Source organism: Oculina patagonica, chromosome 9, assembly GCF_052425735.1.
Source record: "Oculina patagonica isolate OP01 chromosome 9, crgOcupat, whole genome shotgun sequence".
Taxonomy (NCBI): Eukaryota; Metazoa; Cnidaria; class Anthozoa; order Scleractinia; family Oculinidae; genus Oculina; species Oculina patagonica.
In genome coordinates, this window is record NC_135766.1 from 29,354,783 (window position 1) to 29,370,410 (window position 15,628).

At 39.9% G+C, this 15,628-nt stretch overlaps 2 protein-coding genes across 2 annotated transcripts in view; both read right to left on the reverse strand.

Annotated features, from left to right (window-relative positions):
* The window catches only part of LOC144665100 (uncharacterized), a 102,381-nt gene that overhangs the window by 82,709 nt on the left and 4,044 nt on the right, over positions 1–15,628 (reverse strand). The window contains exons 8-19 of the mRNA XM_078526275.1: positions 15,344–15,568; positions 14,034–14,137; positions 13,255–13,388; positions 11,999–12,113; positions 10,152–10,477; positions 9,774–9,896; positions 8,860–8,954; positions 5,866–6,045; positions 3,350–3,526; positions 3,072–3,190; positions 2,067–2,293; positions 504–680 (exon numbers count right to left, since the gene is read on the reverse strand). Coding sequence (XP_078382401.1) covers positions 504–680; positions 2,067–2,293; positions 3,072–3,190; positions 3,350–3,526; positions 5,866–6,045; positions 8,860–8,954; positions 9,774–9,896; positions 10,152–10,477; positions 11,999–12,113; positions 13,255–13,388; positions 14,034–14,137; positions 15,344–15,568 — 2,002 coding nt within the window. The remainder of the gene's footprint in view (positions 1–503; positions 681–2,066; positions 2,294–3,071; positions 3,191–3,349; positions 3,527–5,865; positions 6,046–8,859; positions 8,955–9,773; positions 9,897–10,151; positions 10,478–11,998; positions 12,114–13,254; positions 13,389–14,033; positions 14,138–15,343; positions 15,569–15,628) is intronic.
* On the reverse strand, positions 6,809–8,910 carry LOC144664831 (A disintegrin and metalloproteinase with thrombospondin motifs 4-like). The gene is made up of 2 exons (XM_078526056.1): positions 8,817–8,910; positions 6,809–7,129 (listed from the first exon to the last, which is right to left on the reverse strand). The coding sequence occupies exons 1-2, from the start codon at positions 8,854–8,856 to the stop codon at positions 6,885–6,887; spliced, it is 285 nt and encodes a 94-aa protein (XP_078382182.1). The 5' UTR covers positions 8,857–8,910; the 3' UTR covers positions 6,809–6,884.

Here is a 15,628-nt window from a genome sequence, read left to right on the forward strand (position 1 = left end):
CCCCTACACAGTGTTCCATTGTTTATAGTCAAAGGATTGGTGCACGAACGGAAACTGTGTTGACTTTAACACCATATACCGTAAAATTCCGGTTATAAGCCATGGGCTTATACAACTTCGTAAGGGGTTTTTGGTGGGCTTATAAACGAAGGGGCTTATATCGGGGAGGGGGGGGGGGGCTTATCCAGTAGAGCAGTAAAGGGGGCTTTATATCTGTTGGGGTTAGGCTTATAACTGGATGTCATTTTGGAATTCCAGGTAAATGGGCCTACAACCAAGGGGCTTATAAGTTGGGGGGGGGGGGGGGGAGTTATGACGAAATTTTTCATTATGGGACTAGACCAGAAAAACCAGCCTGAATATCCTGTGAAATAATTGGCTTCCAATATATAATATCAATTTCCGTGTTATCACTTTATGAGGGCGTAAAGTCTTTTCTGTTAATAAGAGTTATATAAATAGTTTAAAAAGTTAAACAATAAACATTTGGTATAAGCATTAACCTGGGCACCGTTGTGTGTTACATGTCCGTGAATCTTTAGCTAGTCCCAGTCTGCTACACCCTCGTCCTCTGTAAGCCGGCCGAGGATTGGTGCATGAACGATTACGATGTTGAGTTCCGCCTTCACAGGACTGGCTACACTTAGACCAGGAGGACCACTGCAAGTAGCCGCCATGAACTGAAGGAAGACGTAATACACGGCAGTTAAAAATGCAGAAATATAGGCGAACATTTTTTTACAGTATTTGCCTTATTAGCACGAGTGCTTCAGTTTATGATCGTGGCACAAAAATATCAACTCTAAATACAATTATTTTTTTTTCTAGAAATTCAAGCCCGAGGTATTCATGAATGGTTTTGTGTGGCGCGGATTAAAAATATAACACTTTAAAAAGAATGCATGATCTCATTAGCGCTTTTATCACCTAGAAAGTTTATTTGCAATTCATAAAAGCTAATATCTCTTCAATATTACAGGCAAAGAGCAAAATATTTTCGCCAATTATTAAGTTTACAAACTCTAGCTCTACCTCAATAAAGCAGCCACCCAAAGGCGTACGGGCATCTTCGGTCCTAGAGGGGGGAGGGGGGGGGGGGGGGGACCTTTTTGCCCGAAAAAAAAAGTGGCATGGGTTGAAAGCCGAATTAAGGGTTGAAAACCGAATAAAGGGCATATAAAATGGAAAATAAAACGTGCATTGAAATAGTTGTGTACAAATTTCGCCTGCTTGCTTAAGTTCTTTAATTAATTTCGTGGCGTTGTCCGAAGGTGTCAATGTACTAAATTCTTTTTCGAAAATATTTTATTTATTCCCTCTTTTTCAGCAAAAATAAAATTAATTTTGGGGAGCCAATTTACATTGTTTTCCCGCTGCTTGAAAGTAAAACAAAAGCGTCTAAAACATTTAGGGAAAACTGATGACTTTTAAAACATTTCGTTGAAAGTTTTAAGCTAGCCCTGAGAACTAAAAGCTGATTGCAACTGAATCAAACTGAGGGGTCACGCAGAATATGTGAGAAAAATCAGCATGATTATAGCATTTTGCGAGAGAAAACGAAAGCAGATGAATTAGAAATTCGGACTTTTGATCCACAAAGTTCCATATATTTTCAATATTTTCCTGTTCATGTAATTTGTTTTGAATGTAATGTTGACTAGACTTTTCGGCTAATTTTCTACTTTTTCTCTAGGCTTGTTGCTCGAATTTTTAGCATTTTGCGCTGCAGCCTCGCTCGCCGATGCAGCCACCTCTCCACAAGGACTATGACGCTCTTCAAGTTACCTCACGCCGATTCGTACTTTTTAGTTTGATTAAAATCTCCCTTTAACACTACCTCACTAAAACGGCCAGTAAATTCCGTCTCAGGGTAGCGGATGTAGAGAGTTCTAACTGTATAACATGATTCCTTCGCTGCGCAAAGTTATAAGCTAATGAGGCCAAACCAACGTGTGACTCGCAAAGATTCTGCTATTAACTCATTGCAGGTAGTAGCCATTTCGTCACATTTGTTCCGTTGTGTTTATCTTCTCTATTTTGACCCATTTGTTTCGTGAAACCTTTACCTGGGCAGTGATGTGTGTTACATGTCCGTGAATCTCTATTTGGTCCCAGTCTGCTACAACCTCGTCCTCTGTGTGCTGGCCGAGGATTGGTGCATGAACGATAACGATATTGAGTTCCTCTCCCACAAGGCCGACTGCACTGCTGAGACCAGACGGACCACTGCGAGTAGCCTCCATGAACTGGAAGAAGACGTTTTAAAGTTAAAGATATAGCACTACCACAAATTCTGTTTTCATTGGATTAATTAGCGCAGTGGCTTAGTTGATTCCACTGTTCAACTTACAAACTTAATACACGTACAAACTGATCTTTATCGAGACTCCCGATGTATTGCCCGACATATAACTTGATTCTACGGTAACAAATTAATTATTACTACGGTTTTGGTTGTACGTTTCGCTGGTGTGTTAATCTTGTGTGAATGTTAATCGTGTAAATTGCCAGGCTTTGAACGATATGCGATTTGCGATTCACTTTAACGGAGCACTCAGTCGTGTCATTTGTCTAAACTTATATCAAGCCCACAATCTAATATCTTCGGAAAGACGGCATTCAATCTACGGCCTTTTCTTTAGGCACGAAAGTCTCCCGATTCTCTTGGGAAAGTGTGCTATTTTTGTCTACTTCACACCGCAATAACTTTGTGTGCGTTGCCTAAAACAACTTATTTCAAATGCGGCCAAAGTGGAAGAAGGCAAGCGAAAAATCCTTGAAACGGTCCGCTAGCGTTTCACGAATCCCATAAAATATGATAAAGCGCCCCACTCAGCCCCCATTTCCCGGTATTACAAAGCATTACACTTTATTGAAAGCAGTAATCAGGAGGTTTCGTTGTTTATATTTTCCCTTTAAACCCTTTCTTTTTAAGAACGTTACCTGGACACCGTTACTTGTCCTCTATTTGAACGTTACTTAATCGTCCTCTTTTTGTCGGCGGGCATTGGGACATGAACGAATTGCCATCAAGTTAATCCTGGTAGAGATCATTTTAGTTTTTTATTTACTTTTCTATTTCTGTTATTTCGTTACCAGTAAATAAACGGTAACGCTGTTTAGTTTCATTACCACATGTGGGACTACACTGACTAAGACCTGAAAAGCCTGTCTGAATGTCCTCTTTCAACTAGTCGTGACAATTGGGAAAAATAATGGAATATTTGGTTACCAAAAAAAACAATATTATGTATTCCCTTGTTCACGTTATGAGGGCGTAGAAGCTCCTCTGTTAATAAGATTTCAACAGTTAATAGAGCGTTATAATATACACATAATAAACATTAACCTGGGCATCCAAATGTGTTACATTTCCGTGATTCTGTAGCTCGTCCCAGTCTGCTGCAGTCCCTTCCCCCATTTGCAGGCGGTGGATTGGTGCATGAACGATTACGATGTTGCGTCCCTCCAACACATGACTTGCTACACTGAGACCAGGAGGACCACTGCGAATAACCGCCATGAACTAGGAAGAAGAAGTTTTAAAAAGGCTAAGTAGCTCGTTGCCAATTAAATTGAAGAGATTATACACGGCGGTTTGTACTGCAGAAATATAGGCGAGCTTTTGTTTACAACATTTGCCTAATTAGCATTTGCGCTTATATTTATGATTGAGCCACAAAAATATCTTTGAATTATAGTCAAGGAATTTGAGATTATTTTTTTCCTATAAAGTTGAGCCCCAGGGCCCGGTTGCATAAAAATACTTAAGATTACGGGCGATTTTCTGCAACAGCTATCTGCGTTCCGGTGAATGTTTTCAAAGCGTTTGGTTTTTCCAGTGCTCTTAAGTACATTTTCTCCCGATTCATCCTCATAAGCACGGGAGAAAACCCCTCAGAGCACAGGGAATGGCTGCAGAAAATCTCACGTAATCTTAAGTATTTTTATGCAACCGGGCCCAGGTATCAAATAACTTTTGTGGAAGGGGATTAAAAATACAATATTTTGCAAAGAATGCATGGGCTCATTAGCGCTATTGTCACCAAACAATTATATTTGCAATTCTTATACAGTCTAACCTCTTCTAAGGAATGTAAATGGAGTTAACTGTTTAGTATATACCAACAAATTTTTTACCATCGTAACCGTATAAATGGCAAAATTTGAACTGACTAACGTTTAAAAGAAAGTCAAATCTTATTTGTATGTGTTATTAAGCCTGAATGGCCAAATTGTAAAGAATTTGTTGGTCAAAAAACATGTTTCTTAAAAAGAAATGTGAATTTCATTTCACTCTGACCCCGACTAGCTCTTGTTGAGACCCATTGCACAGTTCAAATCGTCCTAGCAAGCTTCAAGCTGTGGTTTTAGTTATCGGTTCTAAGCGGTAAAATCGCCCATATTAACTGACTAATCATCTCTTTTTGCTATTTACTGATTTAAGCCATTTTTTTCTAACGGTTTTTTAATGACTGAGCGAATTCTCGCGCGCTGATTGGCTAATTCAGTTGTTGTCAATTTTAACAAATAGATTCCATTTTGCCGTTCACAGGTGACGTCAAAATGTGATAAGAACAAAAAGTGGCTCACGAGCCGACAGGCGAGTGGGACACTGATGTTCTTGCCATATTCTGACGTCTTCTGTGATCTATAACTGAACAGACCCACGGCAAAATTTAATCTATTTGTTTTATATAGTAACAGAAGATTTCAGAACACTTCAGTGTAAGCGATGCCGCTACCTGGTGAGCTAAAGTTGTTTTCTATTCATGATAACGTTTTCAGTACACTCGAATCACTGTTAAACCGATTTAATAAAAAATAATAATAGAAAACTAATGCATCAACAAGAAAACTAACCTTTATTCCATTTCAAAAGTTGTTCAAATCTGTAAACTTTAACGTCGCCATTCATGAATTTCTCGTGGCGTCGTCCAACTGTTCAACATTGGATAAACTTCTACAGATTTCGATAAAATCGAATCATTCATGTCTTCTTCAAGCTTGTTTAGTCCAGTTAAATGTGTCCAAAGGCGAACGATACTTGGCGGATTGTTTATCATTTTAGATTTATAATTTTGGTGAACATTTTTTGTTTAGTTGTGGGCCGCGAGTTTTGAAACCTTTGCCGACAACACTGATTTGGACTATGAACTCTGATCACGCGCGCGAGTCACACCACGCAGTGATGTCATCTGTGCGTCCGTACTCTAATAGATAACAGGCATCGACCAATCACAACGCACGCAATAGCTCGGCTATTGTATAAAAGAGTACAAGACGCATGAAACTCGTTGCTGACGCAATCAGCGAAGGTTTTGTCAAACTTTTCAACACTGATTTAGCGCTGCATTCTTGATAGGGCGAGATTACACTTATACCACAAAACTAATAGTTTTCAAAAATTAATCGGGTTACAATCTACAACATTTTGACAATGTTATGACGCAATTTATCTTTAATAACAGGAAAGACGCATAAAAAACTGATGTCAATTTGTTAAACTGACTATATTGCATTTTTTTAACTGTTTACTGACTAGAGATGTACCCCATTTCGGGCCATGATTCTCCTTCAGTTGCCTATAGTACGCCGATCCGTACTTTTTACTCTGATTGAAATCTCCCTACAACAGCACCTCGCTAAAACGGGCAGTAAATTCCACCTTGAGTTGCCGTTGTAGAGAGTTCAAACTGTGTAGCACGATTCCTTCTCTACGCAAAGCTGATGAGGCGAATTTAAACACCGACGTCAGCAAAGATTCGCCTATTAACTTGCTGCAAATAACTCCTAGCTTTTATCACAATTGTTACGTTGTTTATCTCTTACTCTTTTTACACATTTTTTTCATGAAACCTTTACCTGGGCAACGGCGTTTGTTACATGTCCGTATTTCTGTAGCTGGTCCCAGTCTGCTGCAGCCTCGTCCTCTGTGTGCTGGCCGAGGATTGGTACATGAACGATAACGATATTGAGTTCCTTTCCCACAAGACCGACTGCACTGCTGAGACCAGACGGACCACTGCGAGAAGCCGCCGTGAACTGGAAGGAGACGATTAAAGAAATATTACCATCAGATTTAAGAAGTGCGTTCGACTCTCTCGATGACTATTGATTAAACTGTTATGTAATACAAGCACTACCACACATTCTGTTTTCACTGGATTGATTAGTGCAATGGCTTAGTTGATTTCACTGCTCAACTTACAAACTTATACACGTACAAACAATCTTTATCGAGACGCGCGATGTATGAACCAACATATGCCTTGATTTTACCGTTAACAAATAAAGTTGTTAACTTCGGGTTTTTTCGCGTGTTTCGCTGGTGTGTTAATCTTGTGCTAATGTTAATTTTGTAATTTGCCAGGCTGTCATCGATTCGCGATTCACTTCAACAGAGCTAGCACTTCAGTCAAGTCACTTGTCCAATCATGTGTCAAGGCACAAAATCTCCTGACACCCTTGGGAAAGTCCGCCATTTTTGATTACTTCATACTCAATAACAGTGTGTGCGCAGCCTTAAACAACTCATTTCAAAATCGGCTAAGTGCAAAATGGAAGTCGGCAAACGAAGAATGCATAAACGTTCCAGAAATCCCATGAAATCATAAGGCATCCCACCACAACACCGTCCGCCGATTTCAGGAAGCATTATAATTAATCTAAAGCAATATTAAAAAGTTTACGTTGTCTTTCTCTTTTTCTATTTATTTGTTTCAAAAAAATTCAACCGAACAGCTATGTCGATTGCAGCATCGAATTTTTTTCTCGACCCAGTCCATTCAAGTCTCATCCTCTTTTTTCCGGTGGAGATTGGTGCATGGAAGAATTGCCATTAAAAAACAAAATTAATCCTGATATCGACAATTTTAAATTGTTTACTTTTCTCTTCTTGTCTTATGTCTTATTTCTTTACCAGTAAAACCTTTACCTGGACATTTATGTGTGTTGCAACTCCGTGTTTCTGTAGCTCGCCCCAGTCTGCTGCAGTCTCTTCCACGGTTTGCAGGAGAGGGCTTGTTACATTTACGAAAGCGTTTCTGAATTCCTCCTCCGCATAATTTGCTACAGGAAGACTTCCACCAGTAACTCCACTGTGAGTAACCTCCATGAATAGGTATATCTGAGAACAATAAAAGGAAAGTTTTACGGCATAAATGAAATGTGAGCAGAATTTCTTTAAGACGCCAGACCGAAGAGCCTAATTTTAGACGCCTAATCCGGCAGTGAAACATACGTTAACTAATGGAAAAATTTAACTCATCAGCTTAGTTTGGATCATTAGTTTAAAAAACATTTTTTCCCTCCACCACCTCCCACCTCCGCTACTTCACTCACAGCCAGTTCCTTCGCGGACCTTCAGGTCGGACCCTGTTTACAGGTTACCTTTAATTTTATAGATCGGATTCAAAGCTCAGACCCTTTCCGTGAGATGTGGTTGTTTCAGCAACCAGCTTTGTGCCACGTTATTAGATTGTCTTCATTGAAAGCATCGCTCGGGCTTTTTAATCGGTCCGCTTGTCTCGTTTTCAATCTGTGAATCGTCGATATTTCCGTTACGATGTTTGTAATGCATACGATTTTTCAAAGAGAAGACTTCCGTCGTAGTCGACCCCAAAACGATCAAACATCCGACCATTAATCGAGAGGCTACATGTAGCTTAGCTGTCATAAACTTGTAACCTACCGACTGGTGCCTAGTTCCACCCACCCTCTCTCCTCCGAAGAGGTTCTTTCGGGGGAAAGGCGAAAAAACACGAAAAATCAAAAATGGGGAGCATATTGGACGACCTCCATGAGCTAACTATTCACCTCTCCCCATTTCCCAGACCGTACGAAAACAATAAGAGGCCTCTGCGGAGGAGAGAGCCACCCAAAATAAAAGAAACTAGAGAAAAGGAGGGAACAATCTCGTACCTCGAGTCTTACTGCGCAAGCTTGACGAAACGAGCGACTCTCGAAAGTTCCGTTGCCAGATTTTGATTGGTTTTGAAAACAATAAAAATGGCCTGAAGTAAAACAACAAGAAGTTTGTTGAGTCATTCTTTTAAAAGCTAGACCGCAAGTTAGGCATGCGCAACCTAGGCATTTGTGAAGTCCGCCATTTCGGACCTTTCGTTTCCCGGCCGCTGGTCAAGGGAAACGAATACCCTGGGTACGAGGTTGTGGGGGGATAATATAAGAGAGGTGCCACGCATGCATGACATCCCATAAAAAGGTGTCAATACAATGAGTACATTGGAGTACTTGTCAGATGCGCGTTACTGCTGGATGCACAGTTACTGCTGGGAGTTGGAACATGAAGTCACACGAGTAATTATAGACCTCAAATAAGCAAAATTCATATTCTCGGGATTGGACTGGAACTAGCATGCAATGGGGGTTACAACGGGAAAGCCGTCACTGAAAGCTGCACAAGGGGCCCACACATCAAATAAGAGGACGAATCATGCGTTGTTGATTGCGACGTGCGTTTTGAAATTGAAATACGCAGTCAGCTTAATATACGAGGTCTAGAACCGAAAATTACGGGCTCTGGGAGGGCCGAGAAAATTCTTAAATTCTCGGGATTTCGAATCGCACGCCGAGTATAATAGTGACAATTAGAGATCCAAGCATTTTCCGAAGATGTCGCTGTTCCAGACCTCAAATTGAAAATGACAGCCAACAGCAGACTGACGATTCGTCCTCTTATATGATGTTAGAGCCCACTGTGAAGCTGGGAAGTATAAGAAAAGTTCTAGAGTACACGATTTCCGTATGATAATATGCAAGAGTCAATGCATTTGTTTTAACATATATTGACTGACCTCTCTTCCGATTCTCGATCTGAGCCTCCGTGAATTCCATTACTTTCTTCTCATTTCTGTCAACATGGCTGTTTTTTGTAAGAGGATCATCTCTAGTTCCATACAGTATCAACTTCAAAGAAAATACGTGACCTACAACTTTTACGACAACAAACATGATGATTGGTTATTGCATAATGTACTAGAAAATTATATGAACTAAAAGAAGTTGCAAAGCACGAAAGTCAATTTAAACAAAAAACTAAACGAATAAAAGCTAAATAAATTAACCCTCGGACGTACAGGGGGTGGGGGTAGATGCCATCTCCCTTCCCCTTGAGGTTTTTTGCAATTTAATAAAGCGGATTTACTCTTTAATGCTGAAACTTTCACGAGCTGTTTGTTATCCTTTGCAGACATTTTGATATGTCAACCATATGTCCAATTATTAAAAACAAAATTGTACATGTATGATTTGTTAAATTTTACATTCCATAAGCATTCTGGCTTGATTTAGTATCAATTTCCGTTCTTTTCTGACTTTCAAAGAAAATGGAGAAATTCTAGATGGCTTCTCCAATGAATTTGCTTGTACGTTCGAGGGTTGGTCACATTAACTCAAGATTTTATGTTGGAGTGGCACTAGAACGTAAAATTGACGATTTATGACGTTGCCATGACAACATTGACATATCAAAATTTCCGCAATGGATGAATGAACCGCCATTGCTGGTCTCAGCATTGTAGAGTAAAGCCTTTTTTTAAATTGACACATAGTTGACATATTAAAATTTCCGCAAGGGATGAATGAACCGCTACTGCTAGTCTCAACATTGTAGAGTAAATCCTTTTTTATTCAAAATTACGAGAAATCCTTAAGTGGGTGGGGGAGGGAGGGGATGGCATCCACCCTCCCCCCCCCCCCCCCCCCTTCCGTACGTCCTCGGGATTTATGTAGTAATGTACATATTAACGAACCTGGACATTTTCCACAAGTCTTCGCACAATTACGTTGTAGGTACGAGCTTATTTTGCAGTAGCTTCTCCAGAAAATACAATTTTGGTCACCGTCTATATTTCCACACGGCTCAGCGTACGTCACTACAATTTTTGAAAAAAGACAAATTGACAATACACTAAGTAACTTGACGGGCGATTAATGTTTACTCACAGGACGACTAAAGCCTGATTTCTAAACTTTCTCATGAAAAGAGGTTCATAGACAGATACCGAGAGATAAAGCTTGCGAACGCAGAAGCAAGACAATTTTTCTGTGGTTGTTTCGTTTAACATATGCATGCATGCATGTAATTCTTAAGGTTATGAAAATACACCAAAGAAAGTGCGCCTCGTTACCTTCCCTCTTTCTCCTCTTTTGCTTTGTGTTTCGTATAATTATCCTCCAGTTTCCAACAGGGTTTTCTCCCCAATAATGTAAGCTAGTCACTGTCCAGTTGGTAAAGTTTTTGAAGCCGGTGATGCTGTCAATCACTCGTGGATAAAGAAGTTTGGACCGAGTACCACTGGGTGATACCGAACTCATCTCCAGGTACCCTCGGCGAGGAAACGTAAGATCGACCTGTACCTGCACGTGTTCTAAGTATCGGATTCCACAGTCGTGTTTGCTCACAAACACGGATAGCTGCACGTTTTTGGTCCAAGAAATTTGTTGCCCAGTAGAACTAATAAAATATAAAAAAAAAATAATGCATATTTAAAAAGTTAGCAAGAGTTCTCTGGTTAAAAAGGTTATGTGTTTATGTTCGGCATTTGCATACGATTATCGCTCTCCAGGGACTTCTACTTAACAATTATTCCATTATGAGATGGTAGATAGCCAACGAGGCGCGTAGCGCGAGTTGGCTATAACTGTCTTATATCCAACAAGCGCGAGTGGAATAATTGTTTTTATAATAGTACTAAAAACACGCAAAGAATTGCAATATTTGAGCTCCCCGGCTGCTCTCGTGGACGCGTTTACCTCCGTTTTTGTGGTCAATGGTATACAGCTATTTTAATAAACGTTGTCGGGTCAAAGCTTAAAGCTAAAAGGCAAGACCGTATGGCGTTCTGGGTATTCACTACAAATTTGCATATAAGCTTTATTAAGCATCATCGCACGTGAAGAATTCACGAGTTTGTTTTTTCTTCTCAGAAGGACTTTCTGTAGCTTTACCTTCACTGTCGCTTGGTTCTGCGTTTTGAAAATTCTTCTTAAATTCCGTGTGGCTAAAACCACCTTGTTTCACATGTCTAAAGAAATAGTAAACGTGCAATTTTGCGTTTGTCATGTCATTATATATTTTAGTATTCAGCACGTGCAGTTGCCCTCTTCTTCTACCCATACTGCCTTTCAGTCTTGTCTTTAAGCTTTGATCCGGACAACGTTAATTGAAATAGCTGTATGAGCTCATGTACCATTACCTGTTAACCAGTCAAAACTCAGGGATTGCAATATACCATTGCCAGTTTTTAATAATTCAAGAGAGGCCCGCAACCCTAATCTTGACATTGACCAGCGGATTGCGTTTTACGCGTGCGCGCCACGTTTATAAACCAGGACCGAACAGGAAATTGAAAATTTTTGTTCTTCCACTAAGCACGATCGGAATGCGAAAATGTGTTAATCACGACAGTTTGTCGTAACACCGAAAGAGAAAAATCTGTTCTCCAACAGCAATATTTTAAAAACAGCTTGTCACATTAGATAACCTTCTGTGACATTGAGGGCGTTATGTGTTGCATTTGATAACATTTGCTGTGATTGTATCACAGATAAACCACGGTAAAGCGACTGATTCCAACAACGGTTATTGTCGAGAAATTCGTTATAACACTGACAACATAGCGAGTTTACCGACTGAGAAAAATCACATCTAAATTCACACTGCACCGCGTGCGAAAAATCCTTGCGTGACGCGTTACTCAGAATAATTGTCTATTGTCCATTTGATCATTTCAGTCCTCCTTGTTCAGTCGTTTACGGCACTGCCTACCAATACCTTGTCTAAGTGCGTCAAGGCCCGCACTTTCTAACCTGTGGTTACCACTAGTTTTAAGTCATAAAAGAAAGGTAATTGATTCTTTAGTCCCCAAAAATGTTTTCCATAGAGAGGCCGAAAAATCTTAGTCATGTTGGCAAAGATTTAAAAGATCTTTTAACGCAAAAAAAACCTCGAAATATGTAAAACACCATCTCCTACCTTGAGACATTGAGGCGAACTTCGCAAGAAAGTTGCTCAGGGACAGAAGTCCAATTCTTTGCGTATCCAACCATTTTTCTAGCATCCATCAGTCCAAACCCATAATGACTACTCACTAAAAAATGAAGATACCGTATTTTCTCAAATAAACGCCGGTTTTCGAAATAACGCAACGTTTCCTAACCCTTTTAAGCATTATTTGAGGTAAATAAAGCTGTAGTTGTGATGGAAATATGCAATTCTGTCAAAAATAACGTATAAACCCGTTTTTAAATAAACTCCAGGCTGGAATAAACTGCATGAGTCAAATAAACGCCAGGTCCACCAGGCAAATAAACGTGGCATTTAATCGAGAAAATACTGACAAGTGTATAGCATATATCATCACAGAGAAAGCTAGTTACGTATTCCATCATCCTAATAAAGCTTATACTAAGAACAGTATTCTAATCGTTTGTTACAGTAAACTATACTTAATTAACGATTGCGCTCCAAAGCAGCATGATGAGTTTCCACGCTCGGTTTCAATCCCTTTACTCTGCCACTAGATGATTTTGTTCTTGGCAGTACTTCATTACGTGGTCCCCTGACTCTACTCGAGTCAGAGTGCGTTTGGATATTAAAACGAGGAAAGCGTCAGCGAGGGGCTTTCGACTTTTTACGAGGAAAAAAATGGGCGACTGGAGACAAGTATTGGGTTCAATTCAATTTTTAATCAAAAGATTGTAAAAAATCAATTCAAAATAAAAGTTCAATTCTGGGTCGTGGCATAAATCCGCGCCGTTCCAAACCGTGACAATGTAACTCTCAGTCCTCCTGTCGTGGAGCTCATCGTGAAGTTTTTTTCTTTAAAGAGTGCCAGACCAGTGCCTAGATCAGGTATTAGCGTGTGCTCTTCAACTTGGCAATATCAGTATTAATATAATCTGTGCAAATTTATTTTCAAAAGCGAAATTTTTCTTTTCCGATCTGAAAGTCATATGTATCTTTTGGAATTTAACATTCTCGTTCATCCTCGTCATTGCTCTGCTTTACAACGTGTCGAAAATTTTGAGAGAAAAACATTATGTTGATGAGATCACTCATAGGGAAGGAAATATATGGTAAACGAAATCCTAATCATTGAATTATTTTGATTTAAGTTGACCTTCTATACCTGTACAAATAGTCTTTTTTGCAACCTGTAACAAACATTTTTACAATCTTTTGATTAAAAATTAAACAAACAAACAAAAAAAGATCGAAAACTGATTTACCCGAAAGATTAGCTGCGTTCACTGCCCAGTGTGGTGTAGGGCGCCTAGAACTTCTCGTGGCCAAAACTCGAGGAACCAAAGGCTTGGAACTTCTAGCAATCAAGTGCTGGACGTCACGCCACGTCAGATCTGGACTGAACACAATTTTTATGAAGTCATTTAATGTAACTTCGATTATAATAAAGGGGTCATTGTCGGGAAAGAAGCGTGTAAGGAGTTTAATCAGTTGAATCTTAAAAAAGTTATAAGCGTTCAAAGTCAGTGCGAGCACTCTCCCCCCCCCCCCCCCTCTCCCGTTTTGAATAGGGTTTAATTAAAGATTTTGTCTACTGAAGATTTTGCCGTGAAAATATTAAGTACATAGATGATTCTTCGCGTCTTAAAACAGAGTTATGAACGATTGAAAAAAGTTACAAATGTTGATTTTAAATTATGCATCAGCAAACACGCTGAGACCATGGAGCTACATTCCTTGGCCTTCCAATCCCCTTTCGGCCAAATTTCATGTAAAAAAATATGAGAGCGAGTCTCAGTCTACGTATCGTGATAAAAAAACGGACACATGTATTTAAAGAGCTTTTTCATTTGCTATCAAAAACGACAACGTGCTCATTTTGACTTTTCGCTTACAGAGCTTTGTAATTAGTTGGCATAACGTTTGTATAGTGAGCTGTAATCCATGAACCACAGTAAAAAAGCAACACCCAATCAGCTTGTTTATCAATCGTTACTTTTGCCACTGGGGACAAGTTTGTGTTCACCCCATGCACTTCACTTACTTCGCCTCAAGCGCCAAAGCAATAATCCCAGAAGCCAACGCGGTAGAACTGGAAGTACCTGAGAAGTCCTCGGTGCACTGACCATCAACACCTTTTGTGGTAATCTGTTGGTAAAATTATTGACTTTAAACAGGCCTTCGCTACAGTTGACTGGAACTACCTCTTCAAAAAGGTAGAAGTACTCAACGATGGACCGCATATTCACCAATGAATTCACACATTCTATGCGAACTGCTCAAGTTGTGTAATTAACAATTGTTTCGCTTCAGAGTTATTTACACTAGAAAGAGGTATCTGCCAAGGATGCCCGTTTTACGGTTACTTTTTGCATTATGAGCAGAACATCTTCGCCAATGCCATAAGAAGAGATAAAAGCATCAACGGAATAAATATTTAAAATAAATAATTCAAAATCTCTCAATATGCAGATGACACAATTGTCTTTATCCGTGACGTATTTCTTTGGGGTGCCCCAGAGAACGTTTTGTCTTGGACCACATTTTGCTTTCTGGGGAGAGCACAGGCAGAAACTTTGACCAATTTTAGTGAAAATTGCATAAATTGTCCCAGCTGGTGGTACAGATCATCTTAAATCGATAAATTTACGAATTGATAATCCAGCTAGTTTAAAAGAACAACGGCGCGAACTGATGCTGATCGCACTCAAATTAGGACAGACTATAGTTCAAAGACCGAGAACCGAGATCTTCGATGAAAGCGAGTTGAAAAAATATGTTTTTTGGCTACATTGCTGTGGCAGTACGGGATTCTTTGAAGTCTAAGTTGCACGGATTTGAATATCATGTGGGCGTGCTGTGACCTCACAAACAGAGTGTGGCAAGCCTGTGATCGTGATAAGGTCATATGCCCAAAATCCACCACCATACCTCGTTTACGCGAATTATTCTCAACCACGGCCCTGACACCTCTTAGAAGTTTTTTATGTTGGTATCGTTTTTATCTTTGCTGCTTTGGGAATTCATTCATGATGAAATTTACAAAGTTACACTTCGAAAGCGAGGCTTGGTGGTGAAAACATACATAAGCGCTATTCTTGGAGTACTTTTCCGATCCCTTAAGTCATTCGGCGAATATCGAACACCTAAATGGGGACTTAATACCACTAAAAACAAGGGCCGGCAGAATCAAGGCAAAAACACAAGTCTTTCCTCGTACCTCGTTCCTAATTCTCGCCCGGTCATTTTCCAGGTCAATATTTGCTTCTAGCTCAGCAATCTATATCGCCACATAAAGCTAAGATTGCTGGCGATTGGTGTCAGTTTCATAATAGTTTCAATGTAAAAACTTACCATAGGGGCTTTGACCTGTCCATATGTGAACATATCCTGTCCATAGGTCACAGCCATGATGGCCGCGCACTGCTCAGTGAAGGATGGTACCGAGCCGTCCCAGTTCACTGCAGAGATGGCGATGGTGTGGATACTGTTTACGTAACCGCTGAACGCACAACTGTCGCCTGTGATTCCACCATTTCCCGAGGCAAAGACAAAGATGGATCCTTTGCCATGGCGACCCTAGATTAGATAACTCTTTAAGTTACATGATTCACTTTTCTCCCTAGAGTCAGTTGTTAA